Raw genomic sequence first — 23,553 nt, 5'->3', positions numbered from 1 at the left:
GGCCATGACGTACATGCCCCTCGGGGCCCTTACACCCGCCCGCTCCGGACTGGTGGATCGGTTGATTCTCTCCATGCAACTCTCCACCACAGAGCCATGGCCTGATCATGTGAAATTTGAAGATACCTTTGCTCATCACTCTCTTTGACTTCCGACCCACCGTAACCTGAGCAACCTGACCAACCCTCATTGTCAATATGGCTCCCTTTCGCAACTTCCTTGCCCGCAAATCCCAACCCAATGGTGGGGAAGCGGATGGTTTCGACGAGAATCATTTGTCGCCCAACGCACGCCCTGGTCCCACACCGATCACTATTCGCAAAAGCCAAGATGGCGAGCCTCCAGAGTACAAGTTGAGTGGTAAGATTGCGGGCTTTTTTTTTGGAATCATCGTAGCTTGTACTAATGATCTCCGTCTTATATAGTTGTGAATGGCAGCGGAGTATATCTTCCGGTGCGACACCTTTCACTATGAACCGCCATCTGTGGTTCGAGGCGTCGAATGCCCTCAACTAACAATCAATAGCCTTCCCCAACTGAGAAACCAAGCTTCTGGCACCGATACCCCGGATCAACACGACCTTCAAACCATCGCGACTTGGTCGACGAAAATGAGCCATTCTCAATATCGCGCGAATCTTTCGACTCCTACCGCCGATCATTTGTATGTCCCCCACCATTCTCATTCAATTTTCCTTACGCATATCTGTAGCGAATACTAATTGGATTTTAGGATATTTCCGCCCGCTCTCCCATAATACACGCCGATGCCGTCCCATCCCGCACTTCACTCGACTCCCGATTTTCCCGTATCACATCATCCGCACAGCGATCTACAAGTTTCGACAAAGCCGACGCAATGGAAGAAGAGAAATTTGAAGACGTGGGTCTCAATGACGAAGCTAAGCCCAAGAAAAAGGGTCTTTTCGCACGATTCGGCGACTCATCTAGTGACGCACCATCATCCGGCAACAAATCTTCTACTTCATTTGGGTTTCACATTCCCGGAAGAAAGCGTGGACAGAGCGGGGGAGGTTCGGAGTTGGGCTCTATGCAAGTACCAGCGCCAATTTCTGTACCAGGGTCTACGTCAGAAGGCAATGGCGAGTAAGTATGCATGAATGATGAAAGATACCAATGAGTTATTTTGATGAAGGAATGGCGTTTCTGGTTTATCTTCGGGGATTATCCATGGGGTTTCCAATGGATATGGCCCCAGGGCTGGAAGAAGCGAATCTCCTCTATGCCCTTCCGGTGATATTTCTTTGTTTTCTCGGTCGTACTCTGTATATATTTTTTATCTATGAGAAGAGCAGACTGATTTTTAATCGCTGCACGTCGAGATCATGTCCGCTTCTTACGCGGACAGTTGTCTATAGGTGGACAACTTACATTTGCAAACTCATACTCATACACGAATGTATATTTCAAATATTCCCAGTCTCATTAATTCCCTTTTATGAAATAGATAAATAAACAAATCGAGAACACATCAAGACAAGACTCTTTCCTACTTAATTTCAAACTTTACATCCTTTTGTCTTATCAGTGCAAACCGTGCAAACAATCGGCAAAAAAACTTCCTCCGCCCGCAAACCAAAAAAATTATCCTCCAGCACGCCGAGCACCTTCAGCTCGGATATTCACCCTTCTCTTTTTTTCTATCCGGATCTAGAGTTGTAGCCAAGTTTGCTACCTCATATACACATAATGGCCGGTGTGAAACGTGCCGTTGAGGCGAAGGAAGACCGCAATGGAAAGCGGAGCAAGACCAAGCAGGGCTCCGACTATGTGAAGAAATCTAAGGTCTCTGCACCGGTGAAGAAGTCCGGATCAAATAAGGATATTAAGTCTGGAAAAAGTGATAAGAGTTCTTCTAAAAAGAAGGCTCGCAAGGAGGAGTCTTCGGACGAGGATGATTTCGATATTGACGATGTTTCGGATTCTGGAGACGATGGTTTTGATGTGCTTGATGATGAAATCCCCGAGGACGATGTTGATATGGAGGATGCCCCTCAAGATGAGGAGGACGTGTCTAATGAAGATGCTGAGGAGAAGCCTGCTAGGTCTGAAGCACCCAAGAGTACGTCCTCGTTTGCAAACCATACGTGAGATTAGAAGAGCTAACAGTCATGCTTGCTTTGAACAGATCCCAACGCCAACGCATCCCGCGAATCCCACGCCAAGCAAAAGGCCCTTCAGCTGGAGCGCAAGGCCGCGAAGCCCAATGCCGATACGATTGCTCGCTCTAAGAAGCTTTGGGAACAGTTGCGCCGCAAGTCCCACGTTCCATTGGAGCAGCGCAAGAAACTTGTCAAGGAGTTGTTCGAGATTATCACTGGCCGCGTTCAAGATTTCGTGTTCAAGCATGACTCTGTCCGTGTCGTTCAAACAGCCTTGAAGTACGGCAACCTGGAACAGCGCAAGCAAATTGCTCAGGAACTGAAGGGAAGATACAAGGAGTTGGCGGAGAGCCGCTATGCTAAGTTCTTGGTTGGAAAGTTGTTCGCTCATGGTGATTCTGAGACACGCGACATGATTGTTCCAGAGTTCTATGGAAATGTGAAGCGTCTTATTCGACACCCAGAGGGATCTTGGATTCTTGATGATGTCTATCGAGGAGCTGCGACTAAAGAGCAAAAAACAAGAATTCTGCGTGAATGGTACGGGCCGGAGTTCGTGATTTTCCAGGATGACAAGGAGAAGTCATCCGATCTTCTCAAGATTCTGGAAGCTCACCCAGAGAAGCGATCGCCCATTATGCACTTCTTGCACGAATTGATCAACCAGCTAGTTCAGAAGAAGACCACTGGCTTTGAGTTGTTGCACGATGCTATGTTACAATATTTCCTTGCCACCAAGCCCGGTAGCACCGAGGCAAACGAGTTCATTGAGCTGCTCAAAGGTGACGAAGAGGGTGATCTGGTGAAGAACTTGGCTTTCACCCCATCCGGTTCTCGCGTGATGAGTCTGTCCCTAGCTTATGCCAACGCCAAGGACCGAAAGCTGCTGTTGCGTTTCTACAAGGATACTGTCAAGGCGATGGCCGGTGACGTTCACGCTCACATGGTCCTTCTTGCAGCCTACGAGGTTGTCGACGACACCAAGTTGACTGCCAAGTCCATTTTCCCTGAGCTTTTGAATGAGAAGGACTCCGAGGAAGCCCGAAATGAGGAATTATACTACCAGATCAACGACTTGACTGCTCGTGTTCCCGTTCTTTACCCATTCGCTGGCGATCGTGTCAAGTGGCTCCTACCCGAGAATGACCAAGCGATTCTTAAGGAGATTCGCGATATCCGACAAGAGACATCTAAGAAAGACCCCGAGATCCGACGCCAAGAGCTTGTTAAGAGCGCTTCACCAGCTCTCCTCAACTTCGTTGCTGCTCGGGCTGCAAACCTTCTAGAGACCACTTTCGGCTGTCAATGCATCGGCGAGGTGCTCTTCTCCGCCGATGGTGATAAGACTGCTGCCCTCACCGCCGTGGCTGAGGCTGCTAAGAACCAAACTGAGACTCGTGACTCCGCCGCTGTGGGACGTTTGCTCAAGTCCCTCGTGCAGGGTGGTCGATTCAACCCCGCGGAGAAGACTGTGGAGAAGGTGCAGCCCCCGCTTAACTTCCACGAGCTGCTGTATGATCAGATCAGCGATGAGGTCATGGAGTGGGCTACTGGTTCAAACACCTTCGTGATCGTCGCGCTGGCCGAGTCTGACGACTTCGAGAAGAAGAGTGAGTTGCTCAAGACTCTGAAGAAGAACAAGAAGGCGCTGGAGCAGGCCTCAGCGTCGGGTCAAGAAGGCAAGAAGGCCGGCCCGACTAGCAGTGGTGCCAAGTTGCTTTTGCAGAAGCTATAAGCATTCCAAAGTTGGAGTGTTAATGACTTTTTTCTTATTCTTCTTTTTTTCCCTTATTCCTCCCCCTTTTACCCCTTTCATCTTGCACTTTCTCGATGTATTATGTGTATCTAGGTATAAACCGGAGTTCCGCGACCAAAAAGCATAAAGATTCCAAAATTGTTGATAATCCATTACTTCTTCGTATACATTTGCCATATACTCTTCAACCATATGTACCTTGTAATGTACCTTGGTCTCTTGAAATGAAATTAAATTCCCCACTAAGTGGACCTTAACCGTGCCCCCAACCCGCGGATCTCAGGGGTTCGTTCCATGCAAACATGCAGGCCCTCGTGCCCAGAAATAGCAGCTTGTTTAATGAAATTTTGAAAATCAAACAAAATTTGAAAATCAAGGGGAAACGAAACAAGCAGCTGAAACATAGCCTTACATTGTGCGGCTCAACCATGCATAGCCCTTGTACGACTTGTATCATTTCATGAGTGTCTGGAGTCTGCCTCGGTCTAGCTAGCACAATCTAAAACAGTTCCACTGCAGAACCAAACAAAGCCGGTAATTTAAACCTGGGACGAGCTAAGAACTCTAACTGGTCTGAACTATTCGGTATAAGCAATAAAATTGGGCATTGTGTGATCACTGATCAGTGTAGTCGAAGATGCTTGTTAAAGACTTCAATCTATAGTGATGCATCACCGGGATAGAATCAAGATAGAATCAAACTATATTTGTCTTCTCCTGCTAATCTATTATATCTCTAATGCTTTCTCAACCAGTATAACCCCATTACACCCTGCATAGATAGTAAAATCGACCTCATCCTCTTCCGGGCCCAATCAGGCAAGGATCTTAACCTACGCTAAACCGCATACAAACCGCCCGTTAGGGGCATGTTTTTAGGGTAAAAATCTCAGGGTAAAAGACCCTTTCTATCCTTTGAATCCCAAGGTTGTTGTTCCCTTCCAACTCTCGTCGGCTCAGGGCCCGAATCACCCCCGCATGCCCTCCCTCACTCTGCCAGACCCGGACATGATCCTGCCGTATGACGGCAGCGAGCGCGAATCTTCGACTCCCTCCCCGCCCTCCCAGCTGGTCTACCTCTCCAACTTAAACGCACGATACACCGACCCCCATGCCAGTTCCAGTGCAGCCTCGAGCAGCCGGCCCAAGAAAAATTTTTCACGGTCCTGGTCCCACGATGATGTGAACGTCACGCCGAATCCGCGTCGCTTGTCTGATATCGGGGAGGAGCTGTCGCCCGCGCGTTCGGGGGGATTTGACGAGATGATGGAAGGAACAGACTCGTCACAATCGCAATGGATCGCTCCGGATTCGAAAGAGAAGGACAATACTGCTTGGAGCAGCTCCAACTCGACTGTTAGTGCGGGAAGCGCGCGTCCTTCGAGAGAGATGACCTCTCCGCAGACTGTACGGGGGGCGTCGCCGATACAGGATGAGATTGTTAATCAGACCTCGAATAAGGAGAATGAGCAGCCGAAGAATGTGGCCATCCCCGAGAGCAATCCAATTGTGTCGGGGAGCCCCATTGTATCTGGTAGTCCCATTGTTACGGCTGCTGCATCGGGCAAAGGTCCTGGGGAAGAGTTCTCGTCTGCGATATTAAGCAGTGAAGCAGAGAGGATTCTAGAAAATGCAAAGAAAAGATTGACGGTATGTGGAAATCAGGGAAACACCCGCGCATTCGCGCGAATGGTGGTAAACACATGGAATGCTGACAATCATCTATACAGCTTATGGAAGGTAACCTTAATCGAGCGCGTTCCACGGTGCGCCTAACGCCTTCGCCTTCACCATCGGCTCCTGGTAATATCCAGCCCCTTGGGGCTCACCAGCCCGCTGGGGGCCTATATCGATCGATTTCTCGAACCGACCGTCGAGGATCCGCGTTACGGCGACAATCTTTTGTGCCCTCGCAAGATGCCTCGACCAATCGGCATTCCCGAGTACACAGTGACACAAACTTTCCCGACGAGGCGACTCTGTCGAGTGATACGAAAGGGCTCTCCCGCTCGGTCAGTGCAATGGGTGCTAGCAGCTCTTCGTTTCATCACGATGATCGGTCGTTCCGATATGAACCGACTCGCGCATATCTAACGCACCGGTCATCGATTTCATCTATGAAACCGCCTTCATTGGAATCTCCAGCACCCATGCAATCGCCTCAGCCTATGGAGTCTCCCGTGCGCGAGGATTACAGTCCATCGGATTCACCAAAGGGTCTGGGTATCTCAGCAGACGACGAATCCAAGTCTAACCCGGGGGATTTCAGTCCAGTGTACAGTTCGTATGGCCCGCCCAGTCGTGCTCAGTCTCAATTACAAGTGCGCGATCTGCAATATCAAATGAAGGGTCTTCATATCAAAATATCTTCTCTCAAAGTTCGGAGCCAAGAGGATAATTTGCGCCGTCGTAGTCTACAAAGCCTACGTACCCCTAGCCCTCTGACAGCAGCGGATCCCTGGTATTCCAATGGCCTGGAGATGAGAGATGGGCGCAGCAGTCAGGGATCGATAGCAAGACGCGATGCAAGCTCTGAGTATGCTCGAGATGCTCGAGGCTCTAATGAGCATCTCGTGCCCGCAAGAAACCTCAGTGAGCACCGCAAGTCAGATCGAACTGAGGAAAGCCCCGTGGATCATAATCGCGCGAGCCTTACCAATGCCCCGGAGGCTTGGAACAGTGACGAATTAGAGAACTATCATGACGGTCGGAGGTCTGCTGCGGAGAGCATGTATGAGGATGCTGAAGAAGGTGACTTCAATGATGGTGATATTGACCGTGAGGCCCTGGATGAGATCTTGCGCGAGCCGCTCGATGAAGACCTGGAGAGCATGGATGATTTCCCGTCTGGTATTGACCCGAGACCTCACGAAGAGCGCGAGGATGCGTTTGACTATGAGCATTTCATTCTCCACAGTGCGCTTGGAAACTACTCCCGTCAGCTTCGTCGTACAAGCCAGAGTTCCCGAGGATCTGTTGAAACAACGCGCCCTAATCGGTCAATCCGACACTCTCGCACCAACAGCAACATGTCTGTCTCAACCGTGGCAACATTCGCTACCGCAACCGAAGGCGAACAGATGCCAGAAGAGGAAGATGATTTACTGTACTGGGACCGTCGTTTTAACCATGGTATGTTTTGTACGTCGTCCCCAAACTCTCAAGACACCAACTCACCAGCCCATACAGAATTGCGCCACCAGCATACACACCAACCGAGCCCCATTCAAGAAATAGATAGAGCTGAAACGCCTCGCGGGGTCCAGGGTAGCAATCCTGGATTTGTCACCCCCATGGAAGAACAAGAATCGCCGCGTCGTATGGGCTTGACCGGCCGCTCCTCGTCTGCTACAACGGGCTCTGCAACTCCGACCTCTCTCGTTTCATCTCTCGTCTCGACAGTGCGAGCAGCGTCTAGTCCTCACCCAGGCTCTGTAACGCCAACATCAGGCGGTGGTATCAATGATGATGATACACAGATGCTCGAGCAACTCTTCTCGAGTCTCGGCAACGTCTGCATGGATCTCCAGGCTATTACGACCTCCCCTGATCCTGATATCAAGGCAGCTCGGGTGCTTCGCCGACGACTGGATGCAGCACGCAGAGTATTGGATGGCGAACTTGATACTTGATCAATTCATCGCTCTTCGATTCGTTTAATCATCTTTACTCGCGTTTGCAGTATGGCTGCTATGATGCTTCCCATGAACATTTTGTTTTTGCACATGTGTTCCCTTCCACTGATCTTTCTTTAACTTTCTACTATGATACCCAAATAACTTTATTATTTACTGCCTCTTTCTTTCCCCCCTCCCTTCTTTGTCCCTGTTTCATATCATATCATTGGCCCATTTATGCTTGATCCATACACAGTATCGTGGTTCGATGTCCAAGCCAAGTCCACAATTCTCTCATTCATGTTGTTTCTTTCCCTCTTTCTTCCTCTCTCTTTCCATTTACTTGTCCTGTATATGCCAAGTCTATTATTGGCTCATAGAGAGAATACAAGTCATGTTAAATTGAAAGAAAAGGAATAGTCTTGTTCCTTTCAATAACCATATAAATATCCATTGTTCGTATGTTTGAATGTGATTATTGTAAAAGCAACCGACCATGAAGCAAAAACATATGGTCTATATGTTCGTTTCAAACACTCTTTGTTCAGTCTATTTTCCCACTGCTGAAGACCAATCAACCCCCACTTCGGATAACCGCACAGCAAATAAAAGGAACGCGATTGTCCATCACGAACTACACATATTTCCTCGGATTCAGCCAGATCATTCTCTCGAAGACATAGAATCAGTTCTTCTCCTTTGTCACTTCCAAGCTTCAAATCAAGTGTTTTGTGCTTTGTGCCGTGAACTTCCCAGCGCAAAGTGTACTTGCCCCTTTTTTGCCCCGCGGTCTCCATCCAATCAATCGGCGAGCCAAACGCGATAAGCAGCCTCTGTCGCGCATCATACAGCAACAACAAAGGAGATCAATAAGGAAGGGAAAGAGTTAATATCGGTATGGTCTTGTTGAATCTAATATTTGTTTCGTCTCAAATTAACCGAGTCCTAGTCAAAGCGCACTTCGCGCTCGTCAGCACGAGACAAAAAAAAAACACCCCAACAACAACGAAAAACAGAGTGCAAGAGAAAGCATATTTGTTTTCTCTCCGCCCCAAACTTGAAATTCAAGACACTTTCGATTAACAATGTCAACAATGAGCAAAACTAATCCTACCCGTCGCCTCGTCATTTTCGAGGAGACGCGCAACCCCCAAAACCCCGTGGGTATTCACTACGAACCCATCAACAAACTCGGTCTCCCCATCTGTGGCGATGCCCCAGAACTGCCTTCTATCCTTGAGCTTCCTTTGCGCACCTTGATCTTCTTCACAGATCTTTTCAATCTACCCAAATACAAGGGATGGTAAGTAGCTACCACGTTGCTCGTATTCTTCCTTTTGCTCTCCTCCTGCTTCGCTGTGCTTTATATCATGGGATAATCGGTCTGAGACTTGTACTAACCTTCACCTTAGGGCGGTTGTTGGCGCCGGTCCCTACCGGGACATATCTTATGAGGGAAAGTTCTATGCTGTCATCTTAGAGCAAACCCAGCCGCCACAAGTGCAGCCACAAGTGCAAGGGTATCCGCAACAATTGCATGGGTATGGGCATTTGCATGCAGGTTCTAAGAATGAGGCGATGAAGGAATCTCCTCCGGAAAAATCATGATTCTCATCTGTTTATTTTTATGCTGGGGCAATGAGCTAGATAATCCTGGGGTTTTTTCTGTGCAATATTGTCTGTTTTCTTCTTCTTTTTCTTCATGTTCCATACTATATCTACATCTATGACTGATTGTTACCCTGGGCCTACGGCCATTTTAGAAAGTTGGTGAAATATGTACCGTTTTCATCTCTTTGATTCTGTAAATATTGTTGAGGTGATGGCTCTTCCACATTGATACTTACATACTGCGTCTTGACGAATAGAAGTGACTGTTGGTTATAATTCTCTATTCCTTTCTCTCATATATACCTACATGACATACTAGTCTATTGCTGACTTATAGCCTCAGTTTTACATAGTATTGCTATTTATGTTTCTGAAAAACCGTCATTAGCCTTGCAATGACATTTGATAGTATGAAACTTCCAAATTATCATTTGACTTCTTATGCATCCAAGCCCCTCTGCTGTTCTTCAAGATCTTCATTCATCCTGTCACCTCCCTTTTTCTTCTTCTTCTTTTCCTTCTTCTTCTTTCTCCCCACAACTCTCGAGGCTTTCATCAAATCCAAACCATCTACGCCGCAGCGCCCATCTCAATATTCCATATCAACTTGAACTTGGATATCTCTTCTTGCATCAACCATTTTATCCACTTCTCTCGGCCCCAAATCACCTCCTCTTGCCATGAATCATAATTCAAACATGGAGATGAATCCCAAATCAACATCGGCACCTCCCCCTACGCCCCCGATTCCCACGTCTCCCACGATCCCTCCCCCAGATCCAACGGCTGGCAACACCCTTGCTGCACCTCAACTCACAGAAACCGGGCCCGGGTTTAGCAGGAATATTCTTCTTCTCTACCGGAAGGAGAGGAGGGGCTTTCTATGGAAAAACAAGCCTGGTCTCCGCATTACTGAAGAAAGCTGCATAATCACGACAGCAGAAGAAGATCCGAGCGTCGGACCTTTACTCAACGCCGTGACTACAGATATGAACGAAGAAAAAATACTTCATAACTAGTATGTTGAGATCGGAGCTATTTTGTCATCTCATTCAATTGATGTTCAATAGTGAATTCGTCCGAAGCTGGCAAACACAGAGTATACCGCGGTTCTATTGTGTCCTTCTCTCGCAAATGAAACCCATCATACTCCCAGTGCAGGCCCCTCCAGCACCCACGCCACCACCGGATACATCCATGACTCAAAAGAAAGCCGTCATTGAGGCCGAACCCGTTTCACCGATATTGCCACTGTCACTGACACTAACACTCCCACAAGATTGTATGGGTGTCCAGCGATCGAGATCACCGTCCCCTGTTAGCTCTTTAGGCTATGATATAATACGGACACCGCCACTTAACTCGCGGCAGTCAGGGTCTTCCCGATTTGGGACATTTCAGAGCAACGACCTATTCTGCTAGGATGGACATTTGATGGAAGTTATACGGGTTGCATGGATATCATATGTGGTTCGATGGGTTATTACGGAGGAATATCTGATCTGTCATCCAATTCTCTATTTTTCATCTCGAGAGTGAACCTATAGCGCTTCTTATTCTATGCGAAGTTTACAATTTGAAGTTTGAAATTCCAGACAGAAAATAGGTCAAGTATTTACTCGTTTTGACTGCGTTTTGACTGGAGATTGTATGGTATTCTAGTAATTTCGTATGTATGGCGATATCTGAAGAATGTAACTCCATTCAATATTAAGCTAAGTACCAGGATAAGTATGTGTTTATTGATATCGAGCTTCAATCCCTTGATTTATTTTTAGGTGGTCAAGAGCCAGGATAGGATTACCAGAACAAAATTTCCTTGAAGCTTTCTCTTATTCTAGATCAATACATGCTGATTTGATTATAATCGAGAACGATAGAGTTATAGCCTCATATAAACACAGATCGAAGAAGATTAGGCAGGAGAGGTAGGAGAACGAGTAGGGGAACAAGCGGGGAAAAAATCCACCCAAATCATGCAATCTTGAGACGTGAATTCTATAGACTTTTTCTCCAAAATAGGAGACTTTCAACTCAGTTGCCCTTAGCAAGTTATGCATATATGAGCCTCTACTGTATTGTATAAAAAGGGGACCAAAATGAAAGCAAGTATTAGAACTATCAATTGCTAACATATATAGATCGTAACCCACCGGGAACCCCTTAACACCACAAAGAAAAGAAAGACAGAAAGGAGATAAAAAGGGGAAAAACAAACCCAAATAAACACCGAGGACGACCCACAACAAAAGGGTCATCAAGATAGAATGCATTTCCTATTCTTCTTCCGCAATGATGTCTCCACCTGCAAGCATCTTGGGGCCGGCTAAAAGATACAAAAGCAATGCTCATACGGACCGCAGCATCGAACACAAGGAGAGCCTAAGCATTCCCCGGTAGTAGCAGGCGGGCACTATGATTCAGGTCAAGAGAACGAGAATCAGAGGGGTCAAAGATGGAGTTTGCACGTTCTTCAAGGTAGTATGCTGAAGAAATTACAAGGTTAGCAAGGAAGATATTATCAGGAGAAAACGATGACATACGAGAAACTTGAATCGAGTCGAACCAGCGCACGGCATTTTCATCACTACCCTCGGCGGCCTTCAATAATCCACTCTCGGGGCGAACGACAGATTTAGGTGGAAGACTGCGCATCCGCAAGAGCATGTGCAAGATATCAGCGAAGCGCTCGGATTGGTTGAAATAGTAAGGTGGACGTTTGTCGAGGGGCCAACGCTGGGAAAAGCTGTCGTTGTCCCACGAGCGGAAGAGCCAGCATGTACGCTCAACACAGTTCAGTAGAACAATGGCAACAAGGAATGTTTCAAACCAGCCAGTTTTCTGTCGTTGGAGTAGACGCCTCTCTAGATCATTGATGACGGACTTGCTTAGTTGCATGGCTCGTTTTTCCATGGCAGCACGAAGCTGACTGCATATTAGCCCGTATGTCTCGGAATCTGAGACTTCTTCGATTGGTATGCGCCCCTCGTCGTTCGGCTGGGACATGTGGTTCATCGAAGTAGGAGGTAGAGAAGGGTTGCAATAAGTCTTCCATCCAAGCTCGGTGTCCACTAAAATGTGTGTAGCCACCCATAATTCCACTGCACGTTCAAGCAAAGTGTCCTGTATCTTGTGTCAGCAAGTTTTTGTTCATTCTTCTGCTCCTCTTTCTCATGTTTTTCTTCGCCGAAGACTAACCTTTTTGGATTGAGCCAGCTCGGAAGCTAACAGTAAAGTATGTTTCATGAAGTTAGAAGACTCGCGCTCGAAGAAGAAGGACGCAGTCTTCTTGATGTACATCTCCAGTTTACCGGGAATATCATCGGAATCACTGTCAAGGAGGTAAATCTCGTGGGGAGCTCCAGAGAACTGGTCTTCGCCTAGTCCTTGAAGAGCAGGGTCAAGGGTTGAGACCGAAGATCGTTGGCCATGAAGGCCGCAGATAGTTACATAAACCATGCTCTCTTCCATATGTGTCACTTCAATGCGGCCAGTGTAGTTTTCAAACTTGAGCTGGCTTTGAACGGCGTTGACGTCGTGGTAGGCAAGAGTCGCATGAAGGTCTAGAGGTTGTCAATTTCAAATCTCAATTTGAAGCTGACCAAGGTCCGATCCATCATTTTTGGGTTTGGTCCAGAGACACTTACTAGCATTGTAAAGTTCAAATTCCTCAGACAGGCGCGTACGAATGCAAGGGTGCTTCCACAGTCGAGCACTTTCTACACTAGCACAGGTGGTGCACGGTGTATCACCAGAGCACTAAAAAGACCGGCTGTTAGCTGAAAGTTTCTCTAGACTCGGTGTATCACATGGCTCATACCGGTTTCTTCAGCATGCGGCAACGAATACAAGCACCTCTCTTCCGGACTTCCTGGACTTCACGGCGTCTCTCAGCAGTAAAGCGTCCTCTCACTTTGGGCTTGGTTGGCTTGGTTGAGTTCCCGAATTCATTCACAAAACCTTTAGCTTGGGTATTGGGGTTCATGGCAATCGGACGTGGAAATGAGGCAGCACGTTGAGTGGCAGCGGTAAGAGATGGATCATGTTCTTGCAGGCTATCGAACAGCAGCTGTTCCTGAGTTGATAGCTGATGCCAACTACCCAACTTTAACCCATCATTATCCCCATCCATCATGCCTTGGGGTACCATCTCGTTAGCAGAAGCGGCAATCATGGAAAGCGATTGACGCGCATTGTTCGCAGAATCTGGAGTCATAGATGTGTCACCAAGGGGCGGTGACATAGAAGCGTGATCGCCTGATGTATGGCTAGGGAGGGCAGGAATAGGCGTCTGAGAGGAACCTTTATCAGGGTTGTTAGCTTTCACAATGTCCTTGTCGATCTTGATTTGATTATCTGAAACTCATACCTTGTTGAAGCGTGCTATCTTCGTTTTTAACGTCTCCTTGCTGACCCTGGCCTTGAAAGCCTTCAGCTTCAAGTGCCGGATCCACAATGACAGTCTTCCCACCAGCCGTGACAGACTGAGTGTATCCTGGGCCTCGCTTTGTTGTGTCCGAAGCACCCACTTGACGCGAAGCCTCTGCCAGCACGTTCAGCCCGTCGAAGTTCGGGCGGTTCGGGTTGGGAAATTCTCCTCCTTTTCCTTTGTTTCCTCCTTCTTTTCCGTCGCCCTCGGTGAGATCCGGGAGTTCGTGGAGTCGCAAGAGTACACGCTGACGGTCTCGGAGGGGAATAGCTTGACACTTCTTGACCAAATGGTTTGTGAGGCTGTCGATGCGACCTTTGGGAAATCGTTCTCCGCACGCTTTACAAGTATGTTGGTAGCGATTGCTGTTGTCCTCAAGCTTGGGGCCTCGGTTGAAGAACTCGAGGATGAGTTGGTTGGGCTTGCGTCCCATTTTGAAATGGGGACCAAAAAAAAAAAAGGGCAGAGAGGGTGTTGCGTAATGTGTTATACTTGATGCCTGGAAATTCTGTGGGCGTGTCCAATCCCAGACTTGATCAAAAGACCAGATGGCGCGGTTTCTTTTCAATCGCAGTCTAATGTTTTTTTTTCCTCTCGCGAACTCGATGGAAAAGACGCGATGGAATCCCACCACAACAAGACGCGGTCGATGGAAATAGATGGGGAAAGGGTCGGCCGGAGGCCGATAGAGGCACGGAGCACCCACGTCCAAGAACCGAGGGAGTCAAATAGGAGAATACCAGGCACAGATCGAGTCTGAGAAATAAATAATATCTCGAGCAATACGATGATGTGCGGCAAAACTGGGGGGGCAGTAGCAGGCGGTCTGGGAAGCTCAAGGGGGGAAAGACAAGACGACGGCTTCACCGCACGCAAGGCGGTGATGAGTGGAGGAAAAGGCGGTGATGAAATGTCAAGGCGGTGATGGAAGAAGGAATGATGTCAAGATGGAGGGGGGAATTACTTGAAGCAAGACGATGAAAGGGTGGTTAAAGGAGGGAGAAAAAAAGATACGAGGGTCAAAGAGGATTGTGAGGTCACACTTTGCGAGAGGGAAAAAAAAAACGAAGAATCTCCCAGTGTTAAGAGGACAACGCAGCCAACACTGACTATTTGACTTTGGCTTACCGCACCTACATACTGTAGGATTTTTATATAGTATCAGGTAGTAGTACTTCCATGTTTAGTTGAGCTATATATTTTGCAACTACTAGTAACTATATGATTTGGCCCTTTTTTTCCATTGAAGGAATAAAAATAAAAGAAAACCCTCCTTCTCTTAGCAAATTCGCTCCTGTGGAGGTCGCCACGGCACTTCCAGCAATGCGAAAATCCGTCGCTCATCCCGACCCTCGAGCAATCGGCCCGGATTGACCTTCACCCGCTGCGCGTCACGTAGTACATTTGTATAAAGCCCGCGCTGATTTAAACACAGTCCTTTCTTGCGAGCGAGGAGTCGCATACTGCGATTGAAAATATCATTGCCCGTGAAATATAGCAACGCTGCCCCAAACTCCGCCCCAGGCACGAAGAGGAGGTCGATCCGTCGCCAAACCGGACTGCCAGGGACAGTGGACGCTCCATGCCATTTAGAACCATCATGGTCATGTCGCTTGGAGGTGGCGAGCCCAACCCGAAGAAATTCATCTTGAAATAGCTTGGGAATCACCACATCCTGCATCAAGCCACGAATATATTCCAGGGAAGCGTTCGGTTTAGTGATGAGAACATCTATATCGCCCGAATTTGGTGCCCCGCGGCGGTAAGAACCAGCAATGATCACCTGCATATCTGGATCTGCCGCCTGGACTGCTTTTTGTACGATCGCCCCGTGAGCTTCAACCTCCTTGCGTGGGATCCGCTGCATAAAGTCATGATACCGCTCCACCCCAATACGTTGATTCGTACTCAAATGGGCTTTCTCCAAGAGGTCGACCAATGAACGGTGTCCTTGGGCCAGCCATTTGGACGCCTGGGACAGACCAACTCCATAAATTCCGATAAACTCCTGGATAATACGATCTTCGGCTGTGTAGTTCGTATTGTCAAGTTGACGGAGTCGGTTGGTAAGCACGATTTCCTGAATCTTATCAGCCAATCGTTCCCCAATTCCGGGAATGGACCGGGCCTGCTTTCGTGTAACAATCTTCTCAGTCTGCCTGCGCAGGGCATTGATACCCTTGCGATAGGCAAAACTGCGCCAGTGGTCTGCTGTTCGGTCATAGTAATTGACAATCTGCTGCAGAATTTCGATCGTTTTGGCGTTTGGATTGTCTCGCTGTGCATCGGGATCGAACTTTTGCATGCATGCGAAACTCTTGGCCCATGACTCCGTTGCCTCGTTTCCCTCGTTTCCCTCGTTTCCCTTGCGTCCTTTTGGTATTTTTCTCTTTCGTGGTATTTCCGACTCTGATGATTCCACAGACTCATCATCAGATTCATGTACACCCGCACCAGCCCTTTCATCTGCAGAATCGAGGAAATCGAGAGGCTGGTTATAACCATTAGTAAAGCGAAATGAGATTGATAAATTTGAATTCTCACCAAATGGCTTATAGCTTTAGACTCGTCGATCAAATCGTCAAGGACATCGCGCTCACGAAGCCCTGCCCCCAGATTGTGCTCTTTGATGGGTTCATTAGCCGGCAATATAGTCATGCCATCCATGGAAGAGTTTTGAGTAGACTCCTGGCCCTGGCATTGTAGTTTTTCTCGATTTGATTGCTTGAGGGGTAAAGTTTCAAGACTCTTGGGCTCTGTTCGCGCAGGTTCCGTATGTTCTGCGTTTTTGGCCTTTTCAGGAGTTCCATCAACTCGGAATCGTTCGAATATGGGGCTTAGGACTGAGCGGAATTTGATGCAATCGGATAGGTAGATTTCATTGACGATGACAACTTTCTCCTGTGGTTTGTTAGCGAATATCCAAGTATCCAGCTCTTTGTGGGTATAAACAAACAGGGACTAGGTCCAGCTTGAGATGCTTGAGAAGATCTTGATACCCCAAGCCTTTATCTAAAATCACATGGGTAATGCTGTTAGACCATTGCCGCTCCCATTTTGCACCATACTCCTGAGCTCGTTGGATCCGTAGTCGACGAGGCGGAGAGATATCATTGTTCGGGAAGAAAACTAGGATGATCAGCCCAATTTTGTAGTCACGGGTGATTTGTCGAATGATACTCACAGAGAACAAAGTCTTTGAAAATCTGCTGATTCTCAGGGACGATCTTCGTATTGTTTGGCTTTCTTTTCTTTGAGGCGGGGCCTCCATTCTTGGTTCCCGCCATAGCTCCCAAGGTATGAACTCTCCTCACTGTTGGAATGACAGTTTGCTCTGTTCTTCGGGGCTTCTGGGTTTCAAAGGTGTTCCGATTGATCTCCTCGATATCGCAGTCTGCGGATGGGTTATTGAATGATAACGATGATAACGATGATAGTTTTGGGTCTGCAGACGACCGAGCAAGCTGAGGGTATACTGGAGCCTCGCAATGGTCTGAAACAGAAGGCGCAGTTGTCTTTGAAATATTTGAAGGCCCGAGAGCAGCAATCCTTTCTAGCGAGTCATATTCGTCGTCACTATCATCCGACTGGTCAAGCTTCTCGAGAGCTGCAAAGAAGCTCCCTTTGCTCGGTTTCGTCCATTCCATTGCTGGCTAGTCTGGTATCCAAATGAGGGAAGCACGTTCTGGCCACATATGATTCATAACAGCTGCCTAATATAGATATGCAATAAGTACCGCACTTGAGTTTCAGGTCCACGGAACCTCAAGGAATGATCTTGTCCGGTTGACGATTAAATGACAGGCACCCGAGGACGCGATGTCGCGCGAAAGTGTCACCAAGTCACGGGACAAAGCCTATTTAACCGGACCCGAACATATACAAGGCTTTACTTCACTTCAGTCTACAACCTAGGAATAATGTTACTTGTGACTTTGGGATGATAATAAACCTTAGCAATTAAAGCTTTCTTTCATTAGAAACCGGATCATTTTAAACTTACATGCAGTAATAGAGATAGAAGCGGCAACCAATCCTGAACTTCAAGACGTCTGCTGCTGCATTTCGTGATTGCTGCCTAAATAGAGTTGGATGAAACGTTGGAATTACTAGTAGTAGCTAAGGCTTAATACTAAACATCTACCTCTCAGTATTAATTTGCTATTAAAAGTAGAATGAGTGCTCAAAATCACTTCCTGATGGAAGCTCGAAGTTACATGTACATTCTCAACACATGGATTCTGCTAGATTGTTCATAAAAGATGGGGGGTTTGAGCTGATAATATTATATACAAATTACGCTCCCAATTTTCTCGCAAATACCTATGAAGTTTTTTTAGGTTAGCAACGCGAGGCTCTTGAAAAGAGCCTCATGCATATATAGGTCACGTGATTTACTTTTCCCGTTCGGGCCTTTTTGATGTCCAAGGCACACTTCGTCGCGAACTCCAATCGTGTTCGAAGTTTACTTATTTGATCCCCGCCAGCATATTTATTCAATATGTGGAAGTCATCAATATATTCATACCACATATTGGAGCCGGCGCTTCTGCAAACCAATCGGAGCCTGAGCTGCCAATTCCGCACGACAACACCTTTCGCGCACCCCCGTTCCGTCCGCCATTATGCCACCGAGCAAAGCCCAAAGAGCCCAAACGGACCTAGCGATGCTGAGACGAAGATTTCCACACCGAAAGAATCAGCTAATGCGCCAGGATCTGTGAGCTTCCAGCAGAACCAAACTCCAGTTCCCACACCAGCTTCCAAGCCAGGCGACGCCAATTTCGTTCCTCCGATCTTAAGTAGACCAATCGGCACACAATATCCTCCTCAAGTGGGAGAGAACACGGGTGTCGATTCTCGATCGCTCAAAGAGCGACGTGATGATTTTGTGGACTATGATAAGCACATTGCCCGGCGAAAGGAATTGTACGTGTTGAACTATCTCAAACACTCAGGCTCACTACCTACTAGACCCACATTCTATGAGATAATTTGGGAAGAAAAGCTAATCAGATAATGTTTATGAACCAATAGGACTCGACTAGTCGCAAAGCCCTATTTCCGCGAATGGTCCAACCTACAATACCACAAGGGTAAAACCTTCATCTCAAACCCCCGATTGTTCCGCGCCGATAAGTCATTATACTTCCCCAACTTCAACGGCATAACCCTCGCTTCACCAAAAGACCCCCAAGACACAACTGCAATCCTTCGCGGGAAAGTCAGTGTTGTCAACCTCTTCAGCAGTCTTTGGGGTGAACTGCAAACAGCAACATTCTCAGGCAACTACAACGGCGAGGATAAGAATCCCGTGCTTAAGGAGATACTCACGCAGAACTCCCAGTATGCGCAAAGAGTGGACCTCAATCTTGAGGAGAACCGTATGAAAGCATGGCTGGTGAGGCGGTTTTTGGGTCGGTTACGCAAGAATTTCCCCGTTGAACAGCATTCGCGATACTTCTTGGTTGAGAAGGGGTTCAATGAGACCTTGAGGGAGGCTATTGGGATGGTAAATACATATGTGGGGTATGTCTACCTCGTTGATGCGGATTGTCGCATTCGGTGGGCAGGGAGTGGACCAGCACATCCTGAAGAGTTGGAGTCGATGCATACTGCGCTGGAGAAATTGATTGCGGAACAAAAAAGTCTTACTGAGTTACGCTCTCGTCCTCGCCTATGAGATGGCCCATAAGGTCCAGGAAGTGTTTGAGTTCCTGTAAGATACGGTGGTTAAGATGCAATTCCCCTCTCCACATTGGATTTGTACATATATAATAGAGAATGTGTATAACAGAAGGAAAAAGAGATAACAAATGAACGCTATCTTGAGCCAAGTGCAATATTATCATCATACCTGCTAAAACAGGCATTTCGCCTTAAGGAAATGCCCAACCCCGGACGCCTCGATGAAAGCAGAGAAGTAATCATGACAAAGTCGCTAGACAACTGCAACGGAGAAATAAAATGGAAACCTCGCATGCACGAAGGCAGATAAAAATCCAGGAAAGTTGAGTTGAGCCCCGTCCCTTAACGGAAATAAAGTAGCATTAGAAAACAGAAACCAATAAAACAGCCTAGGATGATTCCATCCCTCCGCTTCTTGGTTCCAATTTTGCTCATCAAGTAGTTCATGCCGGGGACCTGACTGGCAGCACCAACAATACGTCGATTGATGCTGGCGAGCGTTTCACGCTGTACCCCAAAGTTCTCATTAATGGCGTAGGCCTGACTCAGCACGCCATCCATCATATTGTGGCTGTTCTCTACTCGACCGCGCTCTTCGATCATATATTCAGCTTCTTCGGCACTGGGATTGGATGCGCGATAGGCATCGATATCAGAGCGGACATTAGAGAGAAGATTCGCGCGATCACGAGTCTCGGCAATAGCGGAGGTCAATCGCTGAAGCTCTCGGCGATGATCTTGAAGGATCTCGCGGTGCCGGGAGAGGTTGTTTTGTTTAAGAGCAGAAGAGGTAAGGGTAGCTTCAGAGTCGAGGAGTCGAGAAAGTTGAGCAATGAGAGAGTCACGCTATGTGGGAGAAGAATGTCAGCCTGCTAGTTCAAGGCTTCTGATCCCGGACAGCACCTACTCGTTCAAGGAGGTCCTTTAGCTGGGATTCAACCCGCTTCTCGTCTTCTGTCGGCTCTGGTGGAGGCTTCGTAAGCGATGCATATTGTGCATAGGTGTGGAATAGGGTCTCGGTCTGGAAGGGCCATGGTTAGTCCTATGTTCGTAGAATATCTCAAATGCCTCGGCCAAGTCGGTCGGATTAGATTAGATACCTGAGTTTCTAGTGAGCGGGCTTGTTGGCGAAGTTGCGCCCAACCGGAGCTAGTGGAAGTCATGGAAGGTAATAGATTAATGTATGAGGTGAAAATTCGTAGTAACTCCAAGCCTCTTCACCTTCAAGCTGGTCGGGTTCTTACTAGACCTCACCCCGGACAATAATAGCAGAGGGTGACGACGTAAGTGCGCCAAGGGAGCTAGCCTAATTAGGAAAGATCCCTTAATGCCTTGTGGCCTGAATAGCTGACACCTAAATTTCGAGGCACTAAATAAAATTGTGAGACCTGCTGGATACACCCTAACTTTGCTACTTACACCCAGGCTAATCCATTTTGGGAATTCTGCCGTATTTGTATTATCGGTTGGTATTAAGGCGGTGTAATTTAAAATGGCGGTCAGGTAAGGCGGTGGACGCCGGACACACCAAACCTCACCAAAACATATTAAAAAAGACGTCTATTGCGGAGCGCCTGGATAATTCCATTTTTTGATTAATTTCAATTATATCTTAACATATGATTGATAAATAGCATATATTTACTAATCCAAAAATATTTTAAAAAATGAGCTAAAATAGTATTGTTGTAGTGAATTAAACTAGAAGTAAAAATATATAAAGTTACTATATAAAGGTAAATAACAGGGAAATAGTAAAGTATAGTAAGATATAGTAAGTATATAACCTACTATTTACAGAAATATTAAAAGAAGCTAATTAGTTGTTAAGGCCCTATAGTACCCTCAGGAATATATATTTTTATTACTCCTATTACTATATTAATATTTTAAGTAATAATACTATTTTAAACATATATTTAGATACCTCCCCCTTACTAAAATAAATTTCTTTTTAGAGTATTATTATTTCTTATCTTCTCTACTATACCTAGAAGTTTAAAGTGATTTAGATATTATTATATCACTTAAAACTAATAAATCTTTTATAACTAATCCTAGGTTCTCTATTACCCCTTCTTCTATATTCTATAATAATTTTCCTACTACTACTAATATAATTCCTAATAAAGAAGCTTAATTTCTTAAAGGAGTATTAGTTAATATCTCCTTAGATATTAAACTAAGTTTCTCTCTATTTTAGCTACTTCTATCCTAGAAACTTAAGTATTCTTTACTAAATAAAGCTTAAATAGAGATAAATTAATTTGTAACTACCTAAGGCTATACTATTATATTAAAATAGTTAAATACCTATCAGAGGATAAAAGTTTAAGTTATCTATTAATATTAGCTAGGTAGTAAATATCGTGATAACTAAAAACCAGGAATTAATATAGAAAAATATAGGAAATACTATATATAGAAATATAATTACTCTTTCCAAGTTATTCTTTGTTTAGATAGAGATATATAGATATTAGATATTTAAAATAGTGACTATAATTATCTACTATTACTAGTAATCAATATTCCCTACCTTTGTTAAATAGTAGTAAAAAAAAGATATTTAGCTATTAAATAAGCTATCCAGGATGGTCTTTAGTCTTACTAGATTATAGATTAACTCCAATAGGAAGATAATAATATTATTATAAAGGATATTTATAATATTAAGTTAGTGCTTAATAAAGAATAACTTAATAACTACTTTTCTATTTAAGTACTTCTCTAAGATCTCCTAAACTTAAGGGATTAGTATATCCGTTACAGATATAATAAAGATTATATCTTACTTACTTTATTTACTATTTACTAGATTTCTATTGGATTTTTATGTCTTTACCCATATATTCTTTAGATAGATATAATATTTAAAACTAATAAGTTTAAAATACTATTACTTGATATTACAGGAATAATATCAACAAATTAGATATTTTCTACCGGTTTCTACTTTATAGTAGACTTTATTATCAAATCATTTTATTAGGTATTATAGTAATTACAATTAGTTTTAGTAGTAGAATTAATACTAGAGCTATTAACTATATTTATAGATAAGGAGCTTATAATTCTTAGTATAATAGAAATAGTTTTTATACTTAACTATATACTATGTCTATAGTATATCAATAAGTATTTCTTTATCTATATATATACTCCTATTCGATAGTATCTTGAATAGGAGATCAAAAAAGCTATAAAAAAATAGGAAATTCTATCTTTAATAAATGGTTATATACAACAGGAGAAGCTTTATTAATAGAGTAAAATAAAATAGCTCTAGTATAAAGTTATTACTATTTTAACTCCTTAAGATTATAAATAAAAATGGCTGGAATTTTAGTAAACTTACTATTATAAGATCTTTACTAAACTAATTTATTATATCTAGAAGGAATAGCTTAATCCTATAAATATAAAGATATTCTTATACTATTATATATATAATTATCTTTATCTTAATAAGGTTGTAATATCTTAGAATAAGTCAGTATACTAGGTATTTAAGTGTGATTAATAGGTAATTCTCCTATAATTATTAAGAAATTCTCTACTAATATTTAAATAGGGAACCTTAACTATACTCCTTAGAGCTTTTAAGATCTTTGAATAGATAATTTAGCGTTAATATACTGATATTTAATATCAATTATATGATCAGATACTTAGACGATTTATAGATTATAGATTCCATATATTTTTACTACTAAATATTATACAGAAAGTTTCAATTCTAGCTATTTGCTATCTAAAGAAAGAAATTAAAAAATATCTTCCTCTCTATACCGAAAAACCTTAAATTCCTATATTTTGTATATATAGTAAAGGCAGTAGTATTCTATATATCCACCAAATAAACCAATATTATACTAAGTAAAAACTACTACCTCTTTATCTCTTCTATCTATAATAGTAGCTTTAGGCTACTAGATTACCGTAATTCTATCTAGATCTTCTTCTTATATAAGAACTAAGAATATAGGATAATCGGAGAAAATGGATATCACTAGGGTCATATATAATACTATATAGCTTATAGGGCTTATAGCCACTATTACAAGCTTTAGATTTGCTTCGGTAAGCCTCTTGAGCCCCCAGAGCCTTAGAGGGGTCATAGGGGTAAATCCCAAGCCTATAGAAGTAGTTAGATACCATTGAAGATATTATAGATTATGAGTTTTATAAGTAATAGTTACAACAAGACTCACAATAGCCACCAACTCAGCAATCTCAGAGGAGGCCGCCAATATATAGAAATTGCAGCATAGAGGGGCATAAAAGGCCTGGGTATCCGCAGATCAATAGATTTGCTAGTTAATTTGG

General features: G+C 44.8%; 9 protein-coding genes across 9 annotated transcripts; 6 read left to right on the top strand and 3 right to left on the bottom strand.

Moving 5' to 3' along the window:
* Nucleotides 1-197: 197 nt before the first annotated feature.
* N7478_005197 (uncharacterized protein) lies at nucleotides 198-1,111 on the top strand (the record flags this gene model as incomplete). The annotated part of the gene is made up of 4 exons (XM_056921411.1): nucleotides 198-360; nucleotides 426-454; nucleotides 527-664; nucleotides 734-1,111. 4 exons carry the CDS (start codon nucleotides 198-200, stop codon nucleotides 1,109-1,111), a joined length of 708 nt encoding a protein of 235 aa, XP_056779448.1.
* A 599-nt stretch (nucleotides 1,112-1,710) lies between these two features.
* N7478_005196 (uncharacterized protein) lies at nucleotides 1,711-3,858 on the top strand (the record flags this gene model as incomplete). Its single annotated transcript, XM_056921410.1, has 2 exons — nucleotides 1,711-2,083; nucleotides 2,150-3,858. 2 exons carry the CDS (start codon nucleotides 1,711-1,713, stop codon nucleotides 3,856-3,858), a joined length of 2,082 nt encoding a protein of 693 aa, XP_056779447.1.
* A 999-nt stretch (nucleotides 3,859-4,857) lies between these two features.
* N7478_005195 (uncharacterized protein) lies at nucleotides 4,858-7,511 on the top strand (the record flags this gene model as incomplete). The annotated part of the gene is made up of 2 exons (XM_056921409.1): nucleotides 4,858-5,529; nucleotides 5,610-7,511. 2 exons carry the CDS (start codon nucleotides 4,858-4,860, stop codon nucleotides 7,509-7,511), a joined length of 2,574 nt encoding a protein of 857 aa, XP_056779446.1.
* A 1,079-nt stretch (nucleotides 7,512-8,590) lies between these two features.
* N7478_005194 (uncharacterized protein) lies at nucleotides 8,591-9,104 on the top strand (the record flags this gene model as incomplete). Its single annotated transcript, XM_056921408.1, has 2 exons — nucleotides 8,591-8,799; nucleotides 8,909-9,104. The coding sequence occupies 2 exons, from the start codon at nucleotides 8,591-8,593 to the stop codon at nucleotides 9,102-9,104; spliced, it is 405 nt and encodes a 134-aa protein (XP_056779445.1).
* A 701-nt stretch (nucleotides 9,105-9,805) lies between these two features.
* N7478_005193 (uncharacterized protein) lies at nucleotides 9,806-10,529 on the top strand (the record flags this gene model as incomplete). Its single annotated transcript, XM_056921407.1, has 2 exons — nucleotides 9,806-10,125; nucleotides 10,178-10,529. The coding sequence occupies 2 exons, from the start codon at nucleotides 9,806-9,808 to the stop codon at nucleotides 10,527-10,529; spliced, it is 672 nt and encodes a 223-aa protein (XP_056779444.1).
* A 960-nt stretch (nucleotides 10,530-11,489) lies between these two features.
* N7478_005192 (uncharacterized protein) lies at nucleotides 11,490-13,969 on the bottom strand (the record flags this gene model as incomplete). The annotated part of the gene is made up of 6 exons (XM_056921406.1): nucleotides 11,490-11,593; nucleotides 11,651-12,230; nucleotides 12,306-12,670; nucleotides 12,755-12,866; nucleotides 12,928-13,409; nucleotides 13,477-13,969. 6 exons carry the CDS (start codon nucleotides 13,967-13,969, stop codon nucleotides 11,490-11,492), a joined length of 2,136 nt encoding a protein of 711 aa, XP_056779443.1.
* Nucleotides 13,970-14,815: 846 nt separating this feature from the next.
* On the bottom strand, nucleotides 14,816-17,183 carry N7478_005191 (DNA-directed DNA polymerase IV; the record flags this gene model as incomplete). The annotated part of the gene is made up of 4 exons (XM_056921405.1): nucleotides 14,816-16,027; nucleotides 16,081-16,437; nucleotides 16,493-16,665; nucleotides 16,721-17,183. 4 exons carry the CDS (start codon nucleotides 17,181-17,183, stop codon nucleotides 14,816-14,818), a joined length of 2,205 nt encoding a protein of 734 aa, XP_056779442.1.
* Nucleotides 17,184-18,037: 854 nt separating this feature from the next.
* Nucleotides 18,038-19,219, top strand: N7478_005190 (mitochondrial ATPase complex subunit ATP10; the record flags this gene model as incomplete). The annotated part of the gene is made up of 2 exons (XM_056921404.1): nucleotides 18,038-18,465; nucleotides 18,574-19,219. The coding sequence occupies 2 exons, from the start codon at nucleotides 18,038-18,040 to the stop codon at nucleotides 19,217-19,219; spliced, it is 1,074 nt and encodes a 357-aa protein (XP_056779441.1).
* A 347-nt stretch (nucleotides 19,220-19,566) lies between these two features.
* On the bottom strand, nucleotides 19,567-20,387 carry N7478_005189 (putative vesicle transport v-SNARE protein Gos1; the record flags this gene model as incomplete). Its single annotated transcript, XM_056921403.1, has 3 exons — nucleotides 19,567-20,070; nucleotides 20,132-20,245; nucleotides 20,325-20,387. The coding sequence occupies 3 exons, from the start codon at nucleotides 20,385-20,387 to the stop codon at nucleotides 19,567-19,569; spliced, it is 681 nt and encodes a 226-aa protein (XP_056779440.1).
* Nucleotides 20,388-23,553: the final 3,166 nt, after the last annotated feature.

Source organism: Penicillium angulare (assembly GCF_028827245.1).
Source record: "Penicillium angulare strain IBT 27051 chromosome Unknown utg000004l_segment0_segment0, whole genome shotgun sequence".
NCBI lineage: Eukaryota > Fungi > Ascomycota > Eurotiomycetes > Eurotiales > Aspergillaceae > Penicillium > Penicillium angulare.
The sequence above is the reverse complement of the archived record's forward strand: the minus strand, read 5'-3'. Positions and strand labels throughout refer to the sequence as shown.